Genomic DNA, 13117 nt, shown 5'->3' with positions numbered 1-13117 from the left:
AGGATGGCTGAATTTCTCCAGTCTGTAAAAATCACTTTTTCTTACGAGTGGGTTCTAGCCAGCCTCGGAAATAGAGACATAGTGGTAAGCAAAACAGGCCCAACGGCCAGCGGGCAGGTGCTCCAGAGGGGCTCTCCGGAGTGAAGTAGAGTTGAGAGAAGGCAGACAGAAAAGTCCAGGGCAGACAGGGTTCAGAGCCGGGAGGGAATGTGGCAGGGCCTGGAGGGCAAGGTCCTGGAGGAAGCCGCTGAGCATCCATTCACTCTGGGCTTCCATCCCCGTCACAGGACAGTGGGGAGAGGGGGCAGGGACCACAACAGCCTGAAGGAAGCTCATTCCTGACCCAGGCTTGCCAGCAGTGCTGCTACCATTCTGACTTTGGAAACAGTGAGCTACAAAGAACTGGAATTTCTAGACACCTCGCAGCTCTTCCAAGCAGGGCATCTTAAGTGTTTGTGCTATACCCCCTGGCACGGCCTGCCTCCTCTCGGTGCAGTTTTTAAATGCATAGAAGTAAATCCTTAAAATACAAAGGATTATAAACAAAATACACTGAACTATAGCTATCAAAATATAAAAAAAAAACAAGTTTGTGGTGGAAATACATGTGTTTATTAACGCAGTCGTAAGATCAGCCAGTGTGTCTAAACCACTGTAAATTACCACTGAAATGCATGCGACAATTATAACATGATTTTAAAAATTCTAGCTCAGCAGGTTAAGGATCCTGTGTTGTCGCTGCCACAGCTCAGGTCACTGCTGTAGCAAGGGTTCCATCCCTGCCCCAGGAACGTCTGCATGCCACAGGTGCAGCCAAAAAAACAAAACAAAAAAAAAACTTCCACAAGTGATCAAGTCACAGTAACTGCTAATACTACTGTGGTTTGTTGCCTACAATGCATCATAGAAGCTGGACCCAGGTTAAAAAGGCCTGCTTTATAGTATTCACATCTGCTTTTCCATTTCTTTTCCTTGCCTCCTACTAGTTAAGAGGAAAAACAGGAGTTCCCCATCGTGACGAAGCAGAAACGAATCCAACTAGGAACCATGAGGTTATGGGTTTGATCCCTGGCCTTGCTCAGCGGGTCAAGGGTCCGGCGTTGCCGTGAGCTGTGGTGTAGGTCACAGATGTGGCTCGGATCTGGCATTGCTGTGGCTCTGGTATAGGCCAGCAGCTATAGCTCCGATTAGACCCCTAGCCTGGGAACCTTCATATGCTACAAGTGCGGCCCTGAAAAGACAAAAAAAAAAAGGAGGAAAAACAAATTGCCCAAAGACTAAAATAATACCTAAGAAGGTATTTATTTGCCAGTCCTATGGGGCATAAGAAAATGAATTATGCATGAAAATGTTTTCTAAAAAGATAAACCCATTTGAAATGGGTGGCTGAGCAAAAATTAATCTATTCTGACCCCTCAAAGCTAACTAGAATAATTTTCTACTTCAAAAAACTCTGGAAGGCAAATATGGTGGAAAGAACCCAAGTGACCCCTCCCCATGATTCTCACTTCCTGGTCTCTGCTTTGGTATAATCCTCCCGCCTTGAGTGCAGGCAGCACCTGTTACTTTCTTCAAATCAACAGAATATGGCAGGGGGGTGGGGGGATGCGCTGGGGGTTTGGGATGGAAATGCTATAAAACTGGGTTGCGATGACCATGCTACAACTATAAACGTAGTAATTTCATTGAGTCAGATGAAAATTAATTAATTTTCTAAAAAACAGAATACAGCAAAGGTGATGGGACGCCGCTCATCTCAGCTGACTGGAGAAAGAGAATCGCCTGGCAAACAGCCCTGTTCTGGACCACCTTTGGAGAGGGCCACGTGACAGGGAACTGCAGGTGGCCTCGACGAGCTGAGGGCTCTGGTCCTAAAATCACAAGGGACTGAAAATTACCAACAACGACGTGAGCTTGGAAGAGGTCCCCAAGAGGTAAAAAGGAATGCCACCTAACCAACGCCTTGATTTCAGCCTTGGAAACCATGAGCAGAGGACCCAGTTAAGCCACAGAAACAATGAGTAACAATATGTATTGTACTAAGCTGCAATCTGTATTTCTGGAAATTCATTACAGAGCACCAGCTCACTCATGCACCATCCCAGTTTGCCTGCGACTGTCTTGGTTTGAAAACCAAAGTCCCATCCCATAGGGAACAACTCAGTCCTGAGCGACCCAGGCTGGTTAGTTGCTGCTGTGGTCTGAATAGGTGTGTCCCCCTCAAAATCAAATGTTGAAATCCTAATGCCCAAGGTGACACTATAAGAAGGTGGAGCCGGATTTCTCTGGGTGGCTGAGCGGTTAAGATTCCATTGGGCATTGTCACTGCCGTGGCTCAGGTTTGAGCTCTGGCCTAGGAACTTCGGCATGCCACTGGCATGGACAACAGAAAGAGAGAGAGGAGGTAGGGCCTCTGGGAAGTGCTGAGGCCCTCAGATGGAGCCCTCCTGAGTGAGATGAGCACCGTACAAAAGAGGCTCCATGACAAAAGTAATAATAATAATAATAGTAATAACAATAATTTAAAAAAAGGAGTTCCCGTTGTGGTTCAGTGGTGAACGAATCCGACTAGGAACCATGAGGTTGCGGGTTCGATCCCTGGCCTTGCTCAGTGGGTTAAGGATCCGGTGTTGCCGTGAGCTGGGGTGTAGGTCACAGACGCAGCTCGGATCCCGTGTCACTTTGGCTGTGGTGTCGGCTGGTGACTACAGCTCCAATTGGACCCCTAGCCTGGGAACCACCATATGCCGCGGGTGCGGCCCTAGAAAAGACCAAAAAAAAAAAAAAAAAGAGGCTCCAGAGAGCTCTCTAGCCTTTTCTACCATGTGAGGACACAGCGAGAAGGTACTGGCTGTGAACCTAGAAGGGCACCCTTACCAGAAGGCGACCATGCCAGCGCCTTGACCTTGGACTCCCAGCCTCCAAAACTGTTAGCAATGAATGTCTGCTGTCTATAAGGCACTCAATCTGTGATGTTTTGTTACAGCAGCCCGAAGGGACTAAGACAGTTAGCTGCCCACCATTAGACATGTACTGAAGAACAGAATGACATAAATACAAAATACTAGACACTTGCCCTTACAAAACAGAGACAAAGTTCAAAAAAAAACCTAGAAAGGAAAGTTACCACTAATTAGCAAAATAACTCCAGATTTCCTCAAAACCAATTTTCTTTACGCTTAAAGTAGGGCAGTCCCCATTATAATTGTGAAACTAGGACAATGTTCAAATCCACCTTTTATTTCTAGTCTTCACTTTGTTACTTTGTCAAGCTTCCTATTGGATTCCCCAACTGATTTTTTTTTTTTTTTGGCTTTTCAGGGCCTCACCCGAGGCATACAGAAGTTCCCAGGCTTGGGGTCGAACTGGAGCTGTAGGCACCGACCTACACCACAGCCACAGCAACCCAGGATCCGAGCCACATCTGTGACCTACACCACAGCTCCCGGCAACGCCAGATCCTTAACCCACTGAGCGGGGCGAGGGATCGAACCCGCAACATCACGGATACTAGTCGGGTTCACAACCTACTGAGCCACAACAGGAACTCCACAAACTGATTTATTTTAATTCAGTACTCAAACCATGGCTCAATGATACAGAACCATCACCCACTCTTGCCATTTAACCATAAATCACCAGTATTAATACCCTGCATGTAGCCGTTTCCTCCCACTACCCCCAGGTTCCTCTCTTAAAGATAAACCCTTTGAATTATATGATGTCCAAGACTTGCTGCAGGATAATAAAGGGAACAGGGAACAAAGCTAGGAATGCAGACGGAATGGAACGGACCCTGTAGCGATGGTTACTAAGCAGGGGTGGCAAGTGCGGAGGAGTTTAATATATTAGTCTATTTGTTGGCTTGAGATTTCCCATTTTTAAAAAAATGAGAAAATGCAAACCAGCTATAACGGACAAAAATAAAAATCATTTTAAAAAATGAGAAAAAAGCCAGCCTATGAAAGCCTAATCAAGTAAGGTCCTCCCACACTCTTAAGAACATCAGTGTGGAGTTCCCGTCGTGGCGCAGTGGTGAACGAATCTGACTAGGAACCATGAGGTTGTGGGTTCGGTCCCTGCCCTTGCTCAGTGGGTTAACGATCCGGCGTTGCCGTGAGCTGTGGTGTAGGTCGCAGACGCGGCTCGGATCTGGCGTTGCTGTGGCTCTGGCGTAGGCCGGCGGCTACAGCTCTGATTCGACCCCTAGCCTGGGAACCTCCATATGCCGCGGGAGCGGCCCAAGAAATAGCAACAACAACAACAACAAAAAGACAAAAGCCAAAAAAAAACAAAAACGAAAAAACATCAGTGTGCTTTTCGCTGTCTATAAAGGCATCTGTAATGGTCCTATGTGTTGACAACAGTCCCCCAGTCAAGTGACGTTCTATATAAATAAAGAAAAATGCCGCCTACTTTCCGTCCCCATCAAGGTCTCTGCAGCGCCATAAACTAAGGAGTCACTGTAAGAACAGGTAGTGAAGACTGTTTTCAAAGGAAACGGAAATGAGCTGGAGCTACGGGCGTCAACAAGGATGAACCTCAAAACCCAAACACGGAGAGGAAAGGCAAGTTGCAGAAGCTCACACGGTGCCGTACGCCTCACGCTCCGCTGAAAAGCCATGCAAACCAATTTATCACTTTAGTCACGTGTGTGTATATATGTATGCACACACACTCACACACATATATATACATACACAAATAGTAAAAGTACAAAAAATTTTCAAGTCAAGCGCATCAAATTCAGGACAGTAGTAACCCCTGGGGTGAGGAGGGAAGGGCAAAGGGCCAGAGAAGGGATCACAGGAAACTTTGGAACTAATTGAGCTCTTTCTGCTTATGCTCAGTAGCAGGTACAGTTATTTAGTTATTTGTTGGGTAATTCTCTAATTTGGCACATCTGAGTTTTGTTTTTTTGGTTTTTTGGTTGTTTTTTTTTTTTTTTTTTTTTGCTTTTTAGGGCCGCACCTGCAGCGTACGGAGGTTCCCAGGCTAGAGGTCGAATTGGAGCTACAGCTGTCAGCCTACACCACAGCCACAGCAATGCGGGATCCTTAACCCACTAAGCGAGGCCAGGGATCGAACCCGCATCCTCATGGATCCTAGTTGGGTTTGTTAACCGCTGAGCCACGAAGGGAACTCCTGAAATTTTTTTTATAACAGAGTTAACAAATGACTATCATACAAATATCCTCTTTTTTTGGGGGGGTGGGGGGCTGTACCCTTGGCATGTGAAAGTTTCCCAGCCAGGGATAGAACTCACACCACAGCAGTTACAATGCTAGAATGCCAGATCCTTAACCTGCTAGTCCACCAGGAACTCCATAAATGTCCTCCTTTTGACTTTTTTAGTTTATTTGGCCCCACCAAAGGCATGTGAAAGTTCCCAGGCCAGGAATCAAGCTCCTGCCAATGCAGCGACCCAAGCTGCTTTGCAGTGACAACACCAGATCCTTAACCCACTGCACCACAAAAGAACTCCTCAAAAGTCCTCCTCCTAACCAGACAATGGTTTGGCTCTGGAACTTCATATGTGCTGGCATTCATGCTCTTTTACAAAAGGAAAAAAAAAAAAACAAACACTATCTCAAACAGCACATATTCCAGATTACTGTTTTAGCATGCAGGCCTCTATCTCCCTAAAGCATATGCTACAAAGGGATAGGATATAACGATATAAAAATAGAAAACTGTTTAATTTGCATTTTAAAAAAATTCTGGAGTTCCTATTGTGGCTCAGCAGGTTAAGAACCCAATATAGTGTCCGTGAGGATGCCTGTTCAATCCCTGGTCTTGCTTAGTGGATTGAGGATCTGGCAATGCTGCAGTAGGTCGCAGATGCAGCTGGGATCTGGTGTTGCTGTGGCTGTGGTATAGGCCTCAGCTGTAGCTCCAATTCAACCCCAGCCAGGGAACTTCCATACGCCACGCCACGGATGCAGCTGTAAAAAGAAAAATGTTCTGGCCAATAAACCAGCAACTGGAAAAAGTTAACAAGAATTTTGTCTTTTACCTATAGTTTTTTGGTTTTTTTTTTTTTAATAATTCAACAGTTGCTTCAAAGAATTACAAGAAAACCTTTATTTATTTATTTTTTTTTTGGCCAGACCCAAGGCATGTGGAAGTTTGTGAACCAGAGAGCAAACCAGCATCACAGCAGCACCCAAGCCACTACAGTGACAACGTCAAAGCCTTTCACCTGCTGTTTCAAAGGAGAACTCCAAGAAAACCTTTAAATATGACTTCTCCCCAAAGATGAGGCCACATGTAGGAGTTTTTAAAATATCCCCTACTGGGTTTTTTTTTTTTTTCTTGTCTTTTTAGGGCCACACCCATGGGATATGGAGGTTCCCAGGCTAGGGGTCCAATCAGAGCTGTAGCTGCCAGCCTACGCCAGAGCCACAGCAATGTGGGATCTGAGCTTCATCTGCGAACTACACCACAGCTCACGGCAACGCAGGATCCTTAACCCACTGAGCAAGGCCAGGGATGGAACGTGTGTCCTCATGGATGCTGGTCAGATTTGTTAACCACTGAGCCACGACAGGAACTCCAAAATATCCCCTACTTCTTACAGCTTTGTTTTACTTTTTTCTTTTTCTTTCTTTCTTTAAGACAGTTTGGCAGTTTCCAACAAAACGAAACACACTCCTCTACCAATGTGATCCAGCAATCGCGCTTATGAATATTTACCCAAAAGGGGTTGAAAACTTAAGTGTACATGAATGTTTACAACAACTTTATCCAATAATTGCCAAAACTTGAAAGCAAACAAGATGTCCTCCAGATCATGAATGGATAAACTATGGTAAACCCAGACAATGGAATATCATTCAGCACTAACAAGAAGGAAAGCCTCAAGCTATGAAAAAAAAAAAAGGAGGCATCTTAAGTGCATATCGCTAAATGAAAGAAGCCCATCTGAAAAGACCACATACTGTGATTCCAACTATATCACATCCTTAAAAAGGCAAAACTCTGGAGACAAAAAAATCAGTGATTGCCAGGGGTTGGGAGTAAGAGCAAGGGATGAATAAGTACTTTTAAGGCAGTGAAACTACTCTGTAAGATACCACAATGATGGAAACATGTGTCCAAACCCAAAAAAAATACATCATCAAGAATGAACCATAGTGTAAACTACGGTCTCTAGGTGATTACGATATGCCAACGCAGGTCAACAACTGTAAAAACTGTACCACACTGGGCTGGTGGGAGTGTTGATAACGGAGGAGGCTGGGTACACGTGGGTCCAGGATATACATGGGAACTCTCCATACATTCCCCTCAATTTTGCGGTGAACCTAAAACTGCTCTGAAAAGAGAAAAGTCTTTTAGGGAGTTCTCCTGTGGCAAAGCAGGTTAAGGATTCAGCGCTGTCACTGCAGCGGCTAAATTTCAACCCCTGGCCCAGGAACTTCCACATTCTACAGGCTTAATCACAAAAAAAGAAAGAGAGAGAGAGAGATAAAAGTCTACTTAAAAAAAAAAAAAAAATGGGAGTTCCCGTGGTGGCACAGTGGTTAACGAATCTGACTGGGAACCATGAGGTTGCAGGTTCGATCCCTGCCCTTGCTCAGTGGGTTAACGATCCGGCGTTGCCATGAGCTGTGGTGTAGGTTGCAGATGCGGCTCGGATCCTGCGCTGCTGTGGCTCTGGTGTAGGCCAGTGGCTATAGCTGCGATTCAACCCCTGGCCTGGGAACCTCCATATGCCGTGGGAGCGGCCCAAGAAAAGGCAAAAAGACAAAAAAAAAATGGAGTTCCCATTGTAGCTCAATGGGTTAGGAACCAGACTAGGATCCAGGAGGATGCAGGTTCGATCTCTGGCCTCACTAAGTGGGGTAAGTATCCGACATTGCTACAAGCTGCAGTGTAGGTCAGGGAGGCAACTCAGCTCTGGTGTTGCTGTGGCTGTGGTGTAGGCCAGCAGCTGTGGCTCTAATTCAACCCTAGATTGGGAACTTCCATATGCCTCGGTGTGACCCTAAAAAGAAAAAGAAAAAAAGTAGAGTTTCCACTGTGGCACAGTGGGTTAATAATCTGCCTTGTCTCTGTGTCGGCATGCGTTCGACCCCTGGCCCAGCACAGTGGATTAAAGGATCCGGAGTTGCTGCCCCCGCAGCACAGGTCACAACAGCTGGGGCTCAGATTCAATCCCTGGCCCAGGAACTTCCATATGTCACTGGTGCAGCCATAAAAATATATCTATATAAAAATATATCTATAGGAGTTACCGTTGTGGCTCACTGGTTAACGAATCCAACTAGGAACCATAAGGTTGTGGGTTTGATCCCTGGCCTTGCTCAGTGGGTTAAGGACCCGATGTTGCCGTGAGCTGTGGTGTAGGTCGCAGACGCGGCTCAGATCTCATGTGGCTCTGGCACAGCCGGTGGCTACAGCTCCAATTCGACCCCTAGCCTGGGAATCTCCATATGCCATGGGAGCGGCCTAAGAAATGGCAAAAAGATTAAAAAAATAAATATATATATATATATATATATATATATATATATATATATATATATAATTTCAACTGGGGGAAAAAAAACCCTAAGATAGCTCACTTCCACAACAAATTAACAGATGTAGTAGCTTATTTTATTCCAAGGAGGAGACAAAATTAAGCCTTTTTAAAGAACATTTACTTTAGGTAAGATTTTTCACCCTTCCTGGAACACTATGGTAATCTTAACTGTATGCTTATTAAAAAAAAAAAAAAAAAATCTTACTGTTACCATAGAAACTACCAGGGCTAGTTAGTGCCTCCATAATTTGGGCAGTTATACCTGTTGGGCCACTTAATTAAACTTTAGCCTTCCCGTTTAACAAGGAAAGGCTAAAAACATCTACATCTGTTTTAAAGAAAGGTTAATACAAGCATGGAGTAGTGCAAATCAAGATAAATGGAGTATGCATGCGTGTACACACACCCAGACACACCACACCACACACCACCAAGGTAGATGGTAAAAATTAGGTGGCTGCTGGTTTTGTTTGAACCTCTTCTTTCTTTTGAACCTCTTCTGATTACATTTCTCTGTCCAGGATGCCTTGAAGTTCATTTTCACCTGTACAAAGAATACTGGATTACTGCACTGTGTTAGGTCAACCGGGAAAGATGTACTTTGTTTTGCTGGGCTGAATAAGGGAGCTTTAAGCTCTGAGAGATTTCCTACAAGCAATATTCTAGGGATGTCCCCTTTCACCAGCATCTCTCACAAGCAGGTGTCAACGAGACATCAAGAATATAATCTCGGAGTTCCCGTCGTGGCGCAGTGGTTAACGAATCCGACTAGGAACCATGAGGTTGCGGGTTCGGTCCCTGCCCTTGCTCAGTGGGTTAAGGATCTGGCGTTGCCGTGAGCTGTGGTGTAGGTCGCAGACGCGGCTCAGATCCTGGGTTGCTGTGGCTCTGGCTTAGGCCGGTGGCTACAGCTCTGATTTGACCCCTAGCCTGGGAACTTCCATATGCCGCAGGAGCGGCCCAAGAAATGGCAAAAAGACAAAAAAAAAAAAAAGGAATATAATCTCTGGAGTTCCCGTCGTGGCTCAAAGGAAACGAATCTGACTAGCATCCATGAGAACGAAGGTTCGATCCCTGGCCTAGCTCAGTGGGCTAAGGATCTGGCATTGCTGTGGCTGTGGTGTAGGCCAGCAGCAGCTCTGACTGAACCCACAGCCTGAGAACCTCCATATGCCTTGGGTACAGCCCTAAAAAGCAAAGAAAAAAAAAAGAAAGAAAAAAAAAGAATATAATCTCATTCATACAAAGGCACTGTGCCTTGAGTTCTTTTTAAACCTTTTTTTTTGTCTGTGCCAATGGCCCAGAGAAATTCCCGGGCCAGGGATTAAACCCTTGCCACAGCAGTAACCAGAGCCACAGCAGTGACAACGCTGAATCCTGAACCCACTGAGCCACGAAGGAATTCCCAAGTTCTTTTCAAATCTTTTTATTTTTTAGGGGTTTTTTTAATTACAGTTGATTTACAATGCTGTGCTAATTTCTGCTGTAGAGCAAAGTGATTCAGTCATACATATATATACTTTTTTTTCCATCATGGTCTATCCCAAGAGATCGGACATAGCTCCCTGTGCTAGACAGTAGGCCCTTGTTTTTTTCAAATCTTAAACACCTCAAGGGAGTGTGGGTTCTAACACCAGGAAAGGCCTCTCCCTAACTTCTAAGACAAGTCAACCAACATAATTCAGATTTAACATGCCCACCATCTCTTATCACACTCCATATGTTACTGACAACAAAATAAGCCTTAACAGGTGCCCAGCTGTCACTTACTGGCTGTGTAGTCTCAGTCATTTCAGTTGAGAAGCAGCAACAGAATTTAATAAATTTATTATGCTTGGGAGTATTCTGAGACCCTCATGTAATAGCCATGGTTTGTGTTTTAAGATAGTGACTTTGGAGTTCCCGTCGTGGCGCAGTGGTTAACGAATCCGACTAGGAACCATGAGGTTGCGGGTTCGGTCCCTGCCCTTGCTCAGTGGGTTAATGATCCGGCGTTGCCGTGAGCTGTGGTGTAGGTTGCAGATGCGGCTCAGATCCCGTGTTGCTGTGGCTCTGGCGCCCCTAGCCTGGGAACCTCCATATGCCGCGGGAGCGGCCCAAGAAATAGCAAAAAGACAAAAAAAAAAAAAAAAGATAGTGACTTTTCCTCTACCTGGCTGAGCTCAAGAGCAGAGACAGAACTGTCTACTTAGCAAGGACTTCTTAAGAGACATGGCATATTTTCAGAAATCTTGAATTCGGGAAGGTGAGAGATTACGGAATGGCTGAAGTTATGCTCACAAACAGGCATATGCATGCTCCAGCAGTATAAATGCGGTCTTAAGGGATTAAAGAAAAAATCTACAAACATGATGATATTTGCAAAAGTGAACCACCATGAAACCCCAGTACTCCTTTGGAACTGTATTTTAAAATACCACTCCCCAGAGTCCCCACTGTGGTGCAGCAGGTTAAGGGTCCAGCTTGTTTCTATGGCTGCGGGGTTCGATTCCCGGCCCAGCACAGTGGATTAAGGTTCCAGCGTTGCCGCAGCTGTGGCAGGTCTGTGGCTTGGATTCAATCCCTGCCCTGGGAACTTCCCCATGGGTGCAGCGGAAAAAGAAAAAAAAAATATATATACAATTAAATAAAATACTACCCCCCACTCCAAATATACAACTGATGTTAACTTTCCTTCTGACTCCAGCTTTTAAGAAAAGCTTCATTGCACATTTGGGGCCTGATACTAAGAATCTTATCACCATGAAGATAACAGCAAAAGACAGTGGTTATCAAGTAGTCTTTCTCCAAGCCCCAAGGAAAGCACAAAACAAAACCAGCATCTACTGCGCATCACCTTCCTCCTCCTTTTTCAGGTGTGGAGCAGCCAAAAGGAGGTGCCTATCACACACATTACTTTGCAATTCTATCTCAAGTCCAAATAATGGTAATGGGGAAACTACAACTGTCCTCCACGATGGACATCTGGGGTCCACCTCTATCCCTAAATAGGAAGCTTGGCTCTGCCTTGACAGATGTACTCCCGCAGCCACTGTGTCCTGGTTCTGCAATGTGTCATTAGGCTTTCCAGTTTAATGCTAATATTCAGAAATACGTTAGTGGGCAAATATACATAGTAGATACGTATATATTACAAACAGTACATAAGTCAAACAACAGTCAGGCTTGGGCCCCCGGCCCTACAGGCACACACACACCCTTCAAGTTCAATTCCTGCGGGGCACCCGAGCGCCCACCCACCCAGCAGAGGCAAGGGCAAGAGCGGCGAGCAGAGGTTAAACCAGACACCAGCCAAAACAAACACCACTTCGAGAACAAGGCAAACTTTCGGTCTGGGCGGCTGCAGAGCCCCAGAAACGGCCGAGGAGGGGAAGGAGTGTCCGTCCGTCTCAGGAGAGGAAGATGGGGAGCGCACCCAACAGAGCTGAGCTGCGGAGGAGGCTGTGTCCCCCAGGGAACAAGGGCGTCGCCGCCATTCCCGGCTGCGAAGCCCCTCTCTGCGACCTGGCTGAGGCCGCAGGGTGCCTGTAGGCAGCCTTGTCGCCCCACCCCGCCCCCCTGTCCCCGTACCAATGGTCCCCAAAGACCCACAGGAGCAGGGGCGCGGGGACCTACCTGGTGCAGCGTCTCGGCAGGCAGCTGCGATGCCCGGAACAGGTCGGCCACAGGGCCCGCCGCTGCTGTGGCCGCGCCGGGGGCGGCTCTGGCGGCCTCAGGGGGCCCGAGCCCGGGGCCCCCGCCAGCGGCGCCGGCGCAGCGCGCGAAGAGCTCGGAGTAGCACTGCTGCTCGCCCTCGCTCAGCAGCAGTGGCGGTCCGGAGCCGCAGCCCCCGCCCGCCGCCGTCTCCATGGTGCCTGCAAGAGGGCCCAGCGGAGCACCGTCCCCAGCCGAGGCGCCGCCGCCTTCACCACAGCCTCCACCGCCTCGGCCAAGGCCGCCGCCACCGCCCCCACGCCCCGCAGCTGCCGCGCGGCCGCTTCCTCCCGGCGCGCGCCGGCCCCGCCCCCGGACTTGAATGTTGTGCCTCCGCCGCGCGGCACATGGAGACAGGCGCGGCGCGGCCCAATCGGGGCCTGGGATCGCACTTCGACCCCGCCCCCACCCCCGCCCCCGCCCCGCCCCGCCCCGCCCCGCCTGCGCCAAGCCAGGTAACTAACTCGGCCCACCGCCCGCCCCGCGGCGGGTCACCTGCACCTCCGGCGCAGGCCGGTGCAGTCCGGCCCAGAGGGCATGAGCCAGCGCCGTTCTGCGTCCACTCTGTGCGAGAGGGATCTCTTTGGCTTTCCTCCCTGGTTTGAAAGGGGGACCTCCAGACCCACCTGGAGAATGGCGCTTTTCTTCCTAGGACGTAGGAGCAAGTGTAGTGCCCAGGATATGTCGTGCCCTTCCCAGAAACGGACGAGGCATGGGAAATCAGGCTTCCCTTTTTCCATGACATTACTGCTTCCATCCTGAAAAGCTGGAGGGCAGAGATCCCCACGTGAACAGGATCCTCGTGACTCCCCATACTATTCAAGGTGGCCACAGGGTTAGGACACTTTCTTAGACAAGGATCAAACCTGGAATTGAGCCTTCAAAAGGAATAAT

At 47.6% G+C, this 13117-nt stretch overlaps 1 protein-coding gene across 3 annotated transcripts in view; it reads right to left on the bottom strand.

Annotated features, from left to right (window-relative positions):
* Nucleotides 1-12463, bottom strand: part of REPS2 (RALBP1 associated Eps domain containing 2) — a 247421-nt gene extending 234958 nt beyond the window's left edge. For all 3 annotated transcript variants that reach the window (XM_047765004.1, XM_047765005.1, XM_047765006.1), the window contains exon 1: nt 12146-12463. In XM_047765004.1, the coding sequence (XP_047620960.1) occupies nt 12146-12379 (234 nt within the window). In that variant the 5' untranslated portion in view covers nt 12380-12463. The remainder of the gene's footprint in view (nt 1-12145) is intronic.
* Between the last annotated feature and the right edge of the window lie 654 nt (nt 12464-13117).

This window comes from Phacochoerus africanus, chromosome X (assembly GCF_016906955.1).
Source record: "Phacochoerus africanus isolate WHEZ1 chromosome X, ROS_Pafr_v1, whole genome shotgun sequence".
NCBI classification, from domain to species: domain Eukaryota; kingdom Metazoa; phylum Chordata; class Mammalia; order Artiodactyla; family Suidae; genus Phacochoerus; species Phacochoerus africanus.
Note: the sequence above shows the minus strand (reverse complement) of the source record. Positions and strands in the feature narration are given on the sequence as shown.